This window comes from Cololabis saira, chromosome 1 (genome assembly GCF_033807715.1).
Source record: "Cololabis saira isolate AMF1-May2022 chromosome 1, fColSai1.1, whole genome shotgun sequence".
Taxonomy (NCBI): domain Eukaryota; kingdom Metazoa; phylum Chordata; class Actinopteri; order Beloniformes; family Belonidae; genus Cololabis; species Cololabis saira.
The window spans coordinates 9,672,097-9,686,328 of record NC_084587.1 but is presented as its reverse complement, the minus strand read 5'-3'; the positions used below and the strand labels follow the sequence as shown (position 1 = coordinate 9,686,328).

General features: G+C 40.9%; 1 protein-coding gene across 1 annotated transcript in view; it reads right to left on the bottom strand.

Annotated features, from left to right (window-relative positions):
- The window catches only part of LOC133456728 (EVI5-like protein), a 65,744-nt gene that overhangs the window by 18,063 nt on the left and 33,449 nt on the right, over positions 1–14,232 (bottom strand). The window contains 9 exon segments of the mRNA XM_061735320.1: positions 979–1,119; positions 4,370–4,402; positions 5,780–5,833; positions 5,940–6,000; positions 6,223–6,320; positions 9,680–9,769; positions 9,856–9,999; positions 11,155–11,280; positions 11,408–11,482. Coding sequence (XP_061591304.1) covers positions 979–1,119; positions 4,370–4,402; positions 5,780–5,833; positions 5,940–6,000; positions 6,223–6,320; positions 9,680–9,769; positions 9,856–9,999; positions 11,155–11,280; positions 11,408–11,482 — 822 coding nt within the window.

Genomic DNA, 14,232 nt, shown 5'->3' with positions numbered 1-14,232 from the left:
TTTGATTCCGATTCTTAAGATTCAGAATCGATTATCAAGATTTGATTCGATCCGATTCCGATATTGATTTGGGTTAGTGTTATTAAAACTGTTTTTTGAGCTGTTGCATGAATTATATGACTGTAGTTATGCTAAATATTACTACTAGTATTATATTGAGATTCAACAGCAAGTATTGCAGCTAATGATGCTGTAAGGACCAATCAGCTCCCAGAATGCTGATAGAACTGCTTTCAGAAACATCATGTGGGTCAGAATTACCAAACAGATCCAGGGAGGAAACAGAGACGGATGAAATCGTTTTTATTTTTTCCCACATTCCGTTTTTATTTGTTCCATTTTCGGTCTATTTTGGTTTTTAATTTTTGAGCATTTGGTTTTTAGCATTTTTTTTTTTTTTTAAAGATTTTTTTGGGCTCTAGTGGCCCTTTATTTAAGTTGCAGATAGGAAGGGGGTAGAGAGAGAGATCGGGGATGACATGCAGCAAAGGTGCGCAGGCCGGGATTCGAACCTGCGACCGCTGCAGGAGGACTGTAGCCTCAGTATATGAGCCGCTGCTTAACCCACTGCGCCACCGAGCGGCCCGGTTTTTAGCATTTTTTGCAAATGTAACCCCAAGACAGTATATAAAGTAATGAAATATAGACAATTTATGCAATTATAACCTAACACTTTAATGTTTTCATACCTTTAATATTTAAAGGCAAAAACATGGCACCAGTTATTCTCGTGTCCAACAAAACATTGCTTTTTTGGGGATAAACAAAAAAATAACCAAAAGTTGTAATGTAATGATGAAAAAAAAATACATAAATAAATAAAATAATTTAAAAAATAAATAAAAAAACCCCCCAAAAAATAAAAAAATCGATCTTTAGACATATGAATCGATTTTTAGGAATTAATATGAGAATCGATTTAGAATTGGGAAATCGATTTTTTTCAACACAGGCCTAGTTGGTGCGTGCGGCCGTTACCTTCTGCTGCTGCAGCTCTCGGATGGTTTCCTGGGCCTTCTCCAGGCCCTCGTTGGCCGTGTTGCACTGCTGCCTCACCACCGCCAGCTCCCGCTTGATCACGTAGTTTTCCTCGGCTTCCTGAGCTCTGGTCACCTGACCCTGCGTTGGTAAAGCCAGAGGAAGATGTGGGTTTAAATGTGTGGAGTTGGAACTCTTCAAGACTGCCAGTGAAAGGATAAGAGGGTCAAACTGGGGAACACAGTATTTTAACGATAAGGGGAACTCTCTTATGCATCAAACTGCAGGTTTTATTGCATGTTGGGACACTTTGGGAAAGGCTCATTCGTTTTCTTGCAGAATTATTAAATAAAGAAATCAGTGTCTTTGGCGTATCTTTAGTTTAAAAATGCACTTAAGCCCGTAAAACCACACCACTTTGTTCCTTTCTTCTATATTTGTTGGCAACACAATGAGCTGGATATCCTCCTCATCACTTCCAACTGAACAGCTGTATTCATGTGTTCAGACCAGCTTTAAATGTGGAGACATGTCTGGAAAAACGGCAGCTAAATTCTATGGAGGAACATTGATCGGCACGCACCCGCCTTTATTGCCGTCTGCAGAGCTGCAGTCTGGAAGTGAGCTGTGTAAGCTAAAGTTCTCATTTTAAGTGCAAGTTGAATAACAAAACAATTATCAATGGCAACCAGGTCCTAGGTGACGGGCCAGACTAAGAGCGGTTCACAAGTCCATCAAGAACAGCACAGCAACAAGGATTCAGGAGGAACAATGTGGTTTTCATCCTGGTTTTGAAACGCTGGACCAGATCTAGACCCTCCACAGGGTGCTTGAGGGTTGGGGGGGCGGGGCTCCACCAGTATGGGGTCCGAGGCCACTTCCTAAGGGCTGTTCAGTCCCTGTATGATTGAAACAGGAGTTTGGCTTGCAACGTTGGCAGTAAGTCAGACCCGGCTGCCCTTTATTACCGGTTCTGTTCATAATCTTCTAGGCGTGGTCAGGGGCCGGAGGGGATCCGGTTTGGGAACCTCAGGATTTCATCTCTGCTTTTTGCAGATGATGTTGTCCTGTTGGCTTCATCGGACCGGGACCTTCAGCATGTGCTGGGGCGGTTTATAATTGAGTGCGAAACACCTAAAAATCCGAGACTAAGGTTTTCAACTGGAAAAGGGCGATGTGCCTTCTCCGGGTGGGTGGAGAAGTCCTGCCTCAAGTGGAGGAGTTCAAGTATCTCGGGGTCTTGTTCACGAGTGAGGGAACAATGGAGCGTGAGATTGACAGACGGATCGGTGCAGCGTCCGCAGTTATGCAGGCGATGTACCGGACCATCGTGGTGAAGAGGGAGCTGAGTCGAAAGGCGAAGCTCTCGATTTACTGGTCAATCTACTATTGTGGATACAAGTGGCCGAGATGAGTTTCCTCCGCAGGGTGGCTGGACGCTCCCTTGGAGATGAGAAGCTCAGTCACTCAGGAGGAGCTCGGAGTCGAGCCGCTGCTCCTTCACATTGAGAGGAGTCAGCTGAGGTGGCTTGGGCATCTGTACCGGATCCTCCTGGATGCCTCCCTAGGGAGGTGTTCCAGGCATGTCCCACCAGGAGGAGACTCGGGAAACGTTGAAGGAAGTCTGGGCATCTCTGCTTAGACTGCTACCCACGCGACCCGGTCCCGGATGAAGTGAATAAAAATGGAAAGATATCAAAACAAAGATGCTATTAGTGCAGTAAAGTTAATAAATCAGCAGGTTTGAATTGAGTTGCTATTGTATGACATTATCCCGTCTGATAACAGAAACAGGAAAGAATATAAACATGAATTGGGATTTGGTTTAATTCATTTACTTTATAAGAGCAAACAGAAGTTGACTGCAGATGCAAACACAACGCGTTTAGATCCTACGGCTGCCTTCGGTTACTGGAGACGACAGCGATCTGACTTTCTGGAAGGTTGTGTGCGTGATTTAGTTCCTATGTAGCAGACAGACTATGTAGCAGAACAAAGCTGAGGATGTTTAATCCTCAGCTTTGGGGCTCCACTTCACTTTTGGTGTCACCGGGTTCAGTTCTTGGGCCACTCCTTTTCTTTACCTCCTTTCGAATCCATCTCAAGGCAGAGTGGCACTTTTTTTTTTACCTGCAGTTGGTCCAAAAATCCTGCTGCTTGATAGGTACTGCCATCCTAGCTCAAAATCAGAGGTGTCAAGTAACAAAGTACAAATACTTCGTTACCTTACTTAAGTAGAAATTTTGGTTATCTATACTTCACTGGAGTAATTATTTTTCAGACGACTTTTTACTTTTACTCCTTACATTTTCACGCAATTATCTGTACTTTTTACTCCTTACATTTTAAAAACAGCCTCGTTACTCTATTTCATTTCGGCCTTTAAAAAAAAAACTATCCAGTTAAATTGCTCCATCCGGATAGAGTGAATTTGGTTGTGGTTGTTTCAGATGTTCTTGTCCAGTTTTGTTCTTACATCCGTTCCCTCAGATTCCTGCAACTAAACTTGGATGTACATTCCAATAAAGGTTAGGATAAATGATAACATGCCTCTGAAGTTTGACTTTTTGCACCATTACAATACTTATAGGCAACTAGTCATCATATCTCCTGCTCTCTGAAACACATGTTAATGCTCAATAGTACACATATATGGTTCTTTAATATATTTGCATTATACTAAGATGCATTCATTTTCAATGGCTTTAGTCCTTAATGGCCTTTTTCCCCCTTACATTACTTTTACTTTTATACTTTAAGTAGTTTTGAAACCAGTACTTTTATACTTTTACTTGAGTAAAAAACTTGAGTTGATACTTCAACTTCTACAGGAGTATTTTTAAACTCTAGTATCTATACTTCTACCTGAGTAATGAATGTGAATACTTCACCTCTGCTCAAAATACAGAGGTATATCCCCCCCCCGAGGTAGGAAGGTAACACAATCTGCAGGTTTTCAGACCTCTCGTCAGGGCCAGTGAACCATCCTCTCTGCTGATTAGTTCCCGATCAGGCTGATGGGAAATCACCACAACAGGTGCACCGTTTCCTTATCTAATCTCTGGCAAGAAAGCGAATGGCACATTTCCCATTTCCTGCACATTTTTGGTGAATTGGAGGCAGCTATGACAAAATGATGGTAGTAATAGTCACAGATTTCAACATGCCACATGCAGGGAATTGCACTACATCTTAAAAACATGTCATCGCTCAACATTACATGCATTCAGGGGATTACACACTGGTCTTGCGGACAGGGACAGATAAGCAACGTTGGAACGCTCTCATGCACGGTGTTGTGAGGCTTCTGGTGAAGAGAGGGAGAGATGTAGTGCAGGAGAGCAGGAGGGTGAGCGAGGTCTGTGGGGAAAGGGGTTGACAGTTACTCTACCTGAATCAGTCTGTCTGCCAGAGCGGCACTCTCCTACAGCGCAACCCAGGACAGGATGAAAAGAAAGGTGATGTAGGAGAGCGAAACAGCGGGACACCAGGAAGGAAAGAAACCACGAGAGGCCACCGAGAGGACAGTCGAAGGGGGAAAGAAAGTCGAGGAAACAAATATAGAGAAGTGAGATGATCGTGAGCGAGAAAAGAGGCAGCAGTGAGTTCACTCAGAAAAAAGTCTTTCACAGAAAAGGAGATTAAAATAAGTCTTTACTAGAAGAGTGCTGGAGGAGAGAGAAGAAACCTTGCTCATTTAGAGGAACAATCACAAACACACACTCACTTTGACTCACACACGCACACACACACAAGCATACGTGCACACCAACACCTCAGGGGATGAAAATCATAGACATAAAAACGTAGACGCCCCATCGAGCGCTGAGCCGTACGTCAACGACGCCGCCATATTGGATGTGGCAAGACTGCGCTGTAAACTAATACAAGTAAATTTACTTATTTTCATAAAGCGCCTTTCTACAAATAAATGTACGTTTTACGTCTCGTTTATTCATTCACACACGCACTAATATACTTGGGAAACAGCTAGGCACCAAATATAATATATTTAATTTTCTCAGATGGCAAAAATAAGAACTTTATTGATCCCACATAAGTGTAATTCGTAACAAGGTAGTGCCGAAAAACAATATATATCCCTCTTCACAAAAATAAGAAAAATAGAGAAAAACATATTTTCTCATCAACAAAGCATATTTTACATAAACATATTTTAAATTTTTCAAGTAAATAAATAACATATTTGAACAATTTTTCAGATTTTTTCAGTTCTTTTATTGTCTGAAAAATGGTTCAAATGTTATTTTATTGTCTGTTATTTTGATACCGTATTTTAAAATTTTTTAATTTGTTTTGTTGATGAGAAAATATGTTTCTCTCTGTTTGTATAGCTGATATAACATGAATTACTCCTATGTGGGATCAATAAAGTTCTTATTTTTGCCGTCTGAGAAAATTAAATATATTATATTTGGTGCCTAACTGTTTCCCAAGTATATTAGTGCGTGTGTGAATGAATAAAATAAGACGTAAAACGTACATTTCTTTGTAGAAAGGCGCTTTATGAAAATAAGTCCATTTACTTGTATTAGTTTACAGCGCAGTCTTGCCACATCCAATATGGCGGCGTCGTTGACGTATCGCAGCAGCGGACAAAACCACTCGATGGGGCGTCTACGTATATAATGTCTATGATGAAAACCAGCTCCTGAATTTAATCCTGCAGTATCGAGTCGTTGCAGCGATCAGCTCCGGTCCTAGTCGGCCTAATCCGGCCGTTCGGCTGCACTGCTGATGGAAATTAGCGTTTAGATACGATGGAGAACCGTTCTCTTACCTTCTCCAGCGTCTCGATCCTCTGCTTCAGCAGCCTGTTTTCTGTGCGTAACCTCTGCGCGTCAAAAGGGGAGAAAAATACCTCACGGTTATTATTTTTATTTTTTAAGAGCGTTTTGTGTAAATATCACATCAAGCTCGATTAAAAGAAGCAAACGCACCTTAATCTCAATTTGTTCCTCCATTTCTTTGTTCTTGATTGTGGTGTATTCTTTCTCCAGTCTGAAGAAAATAAAGGGTTAAAAGACTTAGACACACAGTGGTAAATACTGAAGTCCCGTTAAATTATCATGCTTGAAAAGCAAAAACAGGAAAAAGAAAAAAAGTCTGTCTTCACTTTCAAAACAACAACTTAAAACCCAAAACGCAGCACAAACGCGCTTGGAGAACACCTGCTCAGCCTCCGGTCCCACCCGTCTTCATCTGACTAACGAGCGTGCTTACTTCTTCATCCTCTTGGGGTTGTATTTGACCTGGTAAGCCCTGAGGATCAGCTTGTCGGGGCAGCTGTCAAACTGGTGGGGGATCACCTTCTGGAAATGCTGGGAGGCCCAGAGGGAAACACACACACACACACACACACACACACACACACACACACACACACACACACACACACACACACACACACACACACACACACACACACACACACACACACACACACACACACACACACACACACACACACACACACACACACACACACACACACACACACACACACACACACACACACACACACACACACACACACACACACACACACACACACACACACACACACACACACACACACACACACACACACACACACAAATATCTTATGAAGAAGCTCTCAGACTCATGTCAGACAACCAAACACGACTCAAGGCTCACGGCTGCAGCAGCTGCTGCTGCTACAACGTCACGTGAGTCAAACTTCATGCTTTCAAAGCACCTGAACCTCTGAAGGTTTAGTGGTCAATACGAGCACAAATATCCCTAATGACTAGGGATGGGCGGTATGGACTAAAAAATTGATCACGATAATTTCTGGCATTTATCCCGATTAAAAAACAATTCAACTCCATCTTTGTAACTATAAATCAATCTTGCTCTCAGATCCGCCATGTTTATTACACAAAAACGTCATCAACTGGAATTTATCCTTCCTTCCTTCCTTCCTTCCTTCCTTCCTTCCTTCCTTCCTTCCTTCCTTCCTTCCTTCCTTCCTTCCTTCCTTCCTTCCTTCCTTCTTTTTTCCCTCCCTTCCTTCCTTCCTTCCTTCCTTCTTTTTTCCCTCCCTTCCTTCCTTCCTTCTTTTTTCCCTTCTTTCCTTGTTTTCTCCCTTCCTACCTTCCTTCCTTTTTCCCCTTCTTTCCTTGTTTTCTTCCTTCCTTCTTTTTTTCCTTCCTTCCTTGTTTTCTCCCTTCCTTCCTTCCTTCCTTCCTTCTTTTTCCCTTCTTTCCTTGTTTTCTCCCTTCCTTCCTTCATTCATTTTTCCCTTCCTTCCTTCCTTCCTTCCTTCCTTCCTTCCTTCCTTCCTTCCTTCCTTCCTTCCTTCCTTCCTTCCTTCCTTCCTTCCTTCCTTCCTTCCTTCCTTCCTTCCTTCCTTCCTTCCTTCTTTTTTCCCCTTATTTCCTTGTTTTCTCCCTTCCTTCCTTCCTTCCTTCTTTTTTCCCTTCCTTCCTTCCTTCCTTCCTTCCTTCCTTCCTTCCTTCCTTCCTTCCTTTTTCCCCTTCTTTCCTTGTTTTCTTCCTTCCTTCTTTTTTTCCTTCCTTCCTTGTTTTCTCCCTTCCTTCCTTCCTTCCTTCCTTTCTTCTTTTTCCCTTCTTTCCTTCTTTCCTTGTTTTCTTCCTTCCTTCTTTTTTTCCTTCCTTCCTTGTTTTCTTCCTTCCTTCTTTTTTTCCTTCCTTCCTTGTTTTCTCCCTTCCTTCCTTCCTTCCTTCTTTTTCCCTTCTTTCCTTGTTTTCTCCCTTCGGTCCTTCCTTCCTTCCTTCCTTCCTTCCTTCCTTCCTTCCTTCCTTCCTTCCTTCCTTCCTTCCTTCCTTCCTTCCTTCCTTCCTTCTTTTTTCCCTCCCTTCCTTCCTTCCTTCCTTCTTTTTTCCCTTATTTCCTTGTTTTCTCCCTTCCTTCCTTCTTTTCTCCCTTCCTTCCTTCCTTCCTTCCTTCCTTCCTTCCTTCCTTCCTTCCTTCCTTCCTTCCTTCCTTCCTTCCTTCCTTCCTTCCTTCCTTCCTTCCTTCCTTCCTTCCTTCCTTCCTTCCTTCCTTCCTTCCTTCCTTCCTTCCTTCCTTCCTTCCTTCCTGTTGTGCTTGGATTTAACGCAGAACTATAAAAGCTATATACGGTATAAGCTTTACACAAAAACGTCATCAACAGGAATTTATTGTTTTTACCGTGAGATGACAAATTCTTACCATCTTTTTGACGGTATATCGTGAGCGGTAAAATATCACCCATTCCTACTAATGACCCATCCAACCTTCCTGAATTTGCAGGGAAACCCTCAGGAAAAACCTCAGAGGTCACTGCAGCCTGAAGCTCTCGTGTATTCGTGTCCTTCAGACTTCTCCGTAAGGCTTCAGGCTTACACCTGCTCCGCTTCACAACAAGTCTCCACGCCGCTTCCTGGATTTTTTTTGGTTGTGGTTTACGTCTTCTGATTGTGGTTTTAAGAGTCGCTACTTCATTTTATGATTCAGAATTTTTATCTGTTCCTTTTTAAACTTATTGGCCCATGAGTTAGGGGGTTAAAGTATTTGTGGCTGAAGCTACGGAAAACAACTGTTACTGTTGACAGTTTAGTTTCAGGTGACTGAACAGTCCAACAGATGGAAGGATACGCAATAATATTGTGCAAAAGTTCTAGACACCCCTAGATTTGTTGTTTTATTAACATTTTAAGACATCATTATTTGTTTTTAGTCTCTTAAGAGAGCAGAAAATTTAGAAGCGGCACCCTAATCGCTCAATAATCCACCTGCATTATTATCACTGTGCTTTCTGTTTGTATCCTAATGAGACTATACTGTACTGTCACTATACTGTATTCATAACTACTTTGCTATTTAATCATTTCATTCTTTTACAATTACAGTCAGAACGGCTTTGTTAATCCGCTGACATGTCTTTATTACAAGTTCACCTGTCAAAATCAAAATCAGGAGTTTTCAAAAACAAATTAACAAAAAATACTTGAATATACAAAAAACAACAGCAATATTAAGAAGTATTAAAGCAAAATGAAATAGTTTAACATTTTGAGTCATTACGACTACTGTTTTTACAAGGTCGGAGGATGACATTAAATGGTTCGAAGGCCGCAGGTAGGATTTATTTTTTCATCTGTCATATATTTGCCAGATGCGTTTACAGCTTTTTTCAACCACAACTGCACTTTGACATAGAAACTTCTGGTTTCTATGTCAAAATGTCTTGCTGCTCTCTATTGTTGGTAAAACTAAATGCTTATATTTCTAACCTAATGCAAACAAAAACAAACTGAACCAAAATTAAACTCAAGTTCTGGCCGGATGAATCAAAAACAGAAACATTTGAGGAGTGACTCGTTTCTCGAAAAGGTGGCAGCTTGAACTCGTTTCAGGTTAATTCCTATTCTAACAACGAGCGTCTGTCAACAAAAAAACACAACAAAACATCTTCCTCTAAATGAAGGAAGCTAAATGTTGTTTTAAAAAGAAACAAAAAAGAAAAAAAGAAAAACACCTGCCAGTGTTTCATTTGAAGTGTAAAAGTACTAAGTGAGTGGCTTCTGTTTTTAATCATATCATATCTCCACTCTGCTGTTCAGGAAGTTGCATGCGGTGGGGAAAGTGGGCCGTGGAGCTTATGTCATGCTGCCGAGCGTCTACATGAAACTGATTTGTGCAGAAAGTGGCGGCGGCGACGGCCTGGTACCTGCGACATGCCCTCCATGTCCAGCTGGATGAGGTCGGTCTGGTTGTACTGCAGGATGGCCAGACCCACACGGAAGATGATCTCTAGGCCCTGCAGGGAGATTTCACATCTTTACATCCCCCACACGTGCAAAAGATACACAGTCAAAACACACAGACTCACAAACCGTGTCGTACCTCATACATGAAAATATCAAAGATCCGCGTGGCGACGGGTAGAGGGAGGAAGGTGAGGAAGAGGGTGAGGAACCAGGACGAGGCGTACATGGAGGTGTGGAAACTCTGGGAGCGGAAGTGGACGTTCAGCTCGGGAAGTTGCTCCTGAGGTGACAAGAAACACATCGAAGCATCAAGCAAACAGGACACGTTAAATAAGTGTTTCGCTGCCCTCGTGTGGAAAACTGTCCCAGTGCAGCTGGAGTCTCTCTTTATTACTAGTGTTGTTTTTTTCAGCCCGTTTCAATTTTAGTTTTAGCCTAGTCTTTGGGTCGAGCTATCATTTTAGTTTTTATTAGTTTTAGTCACGTTCATTCTCCTTTTAGTCGTGTCAAGTTTCAGTCGACTAAAAGTCTGAGCATGTTAGTCTTATTTTAGTCAGTTGTCCGTGACCTTTTTAGTTTAGTTTTAGTCGAAAAAAAACTGACATTTTAGTTTAGTTTTAGTCGAAAGAAAACGTACATTTTAGTCTCGTTTTAGTCGAAAAAAAACTGACATTTTAGTTTAGTTTTAGTCGAAAGAAAACGTACATTTTAGTCTCGTTTTAGTCGAAAAAAACTGATGACATTTTAGTTTAGTTTTAGTCAAAGATTGTATTTAGCCAAACCCATTTTACAATTCAAACAAGGTTATCTTAGTATTATTATTATTATTATTATTATTACTACCTTATAGACTCAAGAATACATTCATTCCAGATACAGAAGACTCTAATTTGAGTTTACAATATATTTATTTTTCCGCATTTCTCCCCCTTTTTTTTTTTTGACGATACATTGGGTTTTCTTTTCCACGTCTATGTAGGAAAGTGTATCCAAAGATGGTTTCTTCTTCTTCTCCAGCCCCAGAGCAGATCCCTGCGTTTCTCTATGTAACGTTGTTTTTAATTGACGTGAACCTAGAGCTCTGCGTTAACGGCATCAGCCTCTAACTCTGCAGCTGCATCTTCTGGATCTGATTCCCCGCTGCAGCGACTGGGATTGAGGACGTGACGTCACCCAGAACTAAAACAGAGGAAACTACTTTAAAAAAATGGATATTAAGGATCTTTGTTAGAACATTTCGTCTCGTTTTGGTCAACGAAAATGAAGACACATTTTAGCAGAGTTTTTATTTTGTAATCTACATTTTAGTCTCATTTTTATTCGTCTACGATATTGCATTATATAATTATCGTTATCGTCAAATGACCAGCATTTTCATCTCGTCTCATTTTTCTCAGGGGATAAATTTGTTGATGAAACCAACTTTACTCCTTACCTGCAGCAGATATTCAAACTGGTAGATGCAGAGGCCGAGCTCGGCCATGCTGGGTTTGAACAGCTCCCTCAGCCGGTACTCCTGCATCAGCCGCACGAACACACAAAACGCCTCCTCCTCGGGCATCTGGCGGGAGACGAAAGGGGCGGGTGAGTTAACTGAATGGGTTACGATGCCACTTCAACATGTCCCTCAGAACCTCCACAGATGACAACAGTGAGAACCTGGGAACGGCAGTGGATCTGAACGTTACCTGCATCAGGAGCAGCCCCACGATGAACGCGCTGCCCTGGCAGTAGCCCACCTCGCGGTCCACCAGCGAGTACGCCTGGAAAACAGGAGAGCAAGCTCTAGATCAACATTTGCTGCGTTGTGTGTTTGTGGTGCTTGCAACCCTGACCAGACATTCAGCCTCGCAGGCAACGCCACACATCTCATTTCCTGAGCGGCTCGGCTACAGGTGACCTCGACTGATCTGCAGACAGTCAACAAGTCCACGGCAGCTTTTTCTCTCGTAGGGAATGAATGAGTGAAAGAGAGAAGGTCAGGACAGCCAATCACATCCCTCCAGCCACCTGCAGATCAGATGTAGGAGGGTCTGTAAGTCCTAGTCTTTGCTTAATTTATATACCGTATTTTCTGGACTATAAGCCGCTACTTTTTTCATAGGTTTTCAACCATGCAGCTTATACAAAGGTGCGACTATTCTGTGGATTTTTCTTCCACCGCTCGGGGCGCTCTAACCGGAATTAGAATCAAAACTAAGACAAAATAAATGCAATACGCTACTTCTTCTTTAGCAGATAGAAGTAGGTAGAAGCAGATTTCAAACAGATAAATAAATACCAGTTATTTTCTCTTGGTTCTGTCCCGTTTTAATCAGCAAAGTTGCTGCCGTGTTAAAAGACACTGTTAGGAAAGGATCTACTTAGGTACAAACATGTACATCATTTACAGTTCAAAATCCTTCTGTACGTGTAGTAAATATCTAATCTAACAACATAAATATCTGCGGCTTGCATATCTTTTTTTTTTTTTTAAATAGAGCGGATGCGGCTTGTATGCAGGTGCAGCTTATAGTCCAGAAAATACGGTAATTGTTTCTTTATTTGGAAAGGACAAGTAAATAAAACTTTACAGCAATATTCAAGTAAATGAAAATGAATGTCCTTCCAGTTTTGTTTAAGTCCTGAAAATGTACATTACTAGACATCAAGGTATACTGGTCCAAGAGTAGTATAGTCATAGTTCGCGGGTTTGTCCTCCTTTGAGCTTTATAGAGCCCAGTTTCACAGACAACTGAAGTTTCACAGCTTGTGGAGGGAAAACAACAATGGGAGGTGAATCCTCCTCCTTGGGCATCAGAAAGACGTCTTGAATAAGCAGAGCCGGCTAGGACTCCCACATTCACCTGGACAGGACTCTGATACAATACAACTTAGTTATTAGCATTTGAACATAATAAACGGTTTACATGAACTGTGAACAGAAATCAGGGGATCACCTGCTGCTGCTGTTGTGGAATTAATCATAAAACCCAGTCAAAGGTTAAATCAGCGAGTTACAACATAATAGTACCACTGAAATCAAATAAAGTCTGCTCTCATGGGGGTAATAAATATGATCCAGTTATTACAAATTTTGTAACATATTTCCCGTTGTATTTTCAGATGAAAAGTCAGCTTTTCCATCCTAAAAAGTTCAACTCAAATTATACAACCAAAAATGCTAAATACGACAGTAAGGTAGAACAAGTCGAACATGCCACAGCGTCATTTAAAAGAAATGCAGGACAAAAAAAGTAACATAAAAGCCTGCAATTAAACAGATCAATATTATGTGTAAACTGGTATAGCAGAAAAAACATTTTGTGGGGGGGTCGGGTGGTTTTTAGTAACGGCAGGAGGTCATTGGTCTTATCTGACCTGGGAAACCGTCACAGAGAAGCAGCAGCGATTCACCGATCAATCGACCTGGTTTTGTTTGGGTTATTTTGGGCTTGATGGGCGACTACATCACAAACCTTTCCTTTCCTTTAACACGTTCACACAGCTCTACATTCACTTCAGTTCAGATTTATTTATATACGGGGCCAAACCATGACTGGTGTCATCTCAACAAGTTAAACTCCTTCTAAATTAGTCCAATTAACCCTTGTGCTGTCTTTGGGTCAAAATGACCCAATTCTGTTTAATATGCGAACTGAAGGACGGATTCGGCTCAAGAGTCTGTTTGACATCAGGTCTTTCAACCAAGAATTGGGAGATGGAGGTTTTTGGTCCTTCCATTGAAGTAAAATACGTCTACGAGCTACAAGAGAGGAAAAAGCAATTATATTAATCTCCTTCTTAGTAAAACTATTAAAATCTTCAGGTACACCAAAAATAGAAATTAAAGGGCTAGAAACCACCGGTTTATTAAGGGCTTTTGAGAGAGTATTATAGAAAGATGACCAAAATGAACAGAGCGTTTGGCAGGAAAAGAACATATGGGTATAGTTAGTTAATTCTTGGTTGAAAGACCTGATGTCCTTTTTATATTTAGAGAAAATTAAATACGGTATTAGGGGTTGCTCTGATAAGTTTTCTTATATTTGGGAACCTATTCTTTCTTTTGTTAATTCTTTGGCATCCTTGGAAGATTAATCTAATTTGATTTAATTATAGGGAAGTACGATATTGCTAACCATGTCTATTTTTTTTAGGGTTCCTCTTATGTATGTTTATTTTAATTTTTATTTATTTATCTTATTTAATTTTATTTTTTATTTATTTTTTTTGTTGTTGTTTTGTGTGTCCTGTATTTTATTTTATTACTTTATTTTTCCTATCATTATTGTCTTCAGTCAGAGTTTGATTGGTAATTGGTACTTACTTTGGGACCTGTTTATAATTACGTATTTTGCAGTGTGTGTTTTGGGGTGTTCGTTATGTTAAGTTTTGTGTCCTTATTTATTTTACTTTTTTTTTGTGTGTGTGTGGTAAAATATAAAACGGGGTATTCTGTCGAATCCTTTAAAAAATGTTTATTGTGTAATAATATACATCGACTACCCAATAAAGAAACATGGAAAAAAAA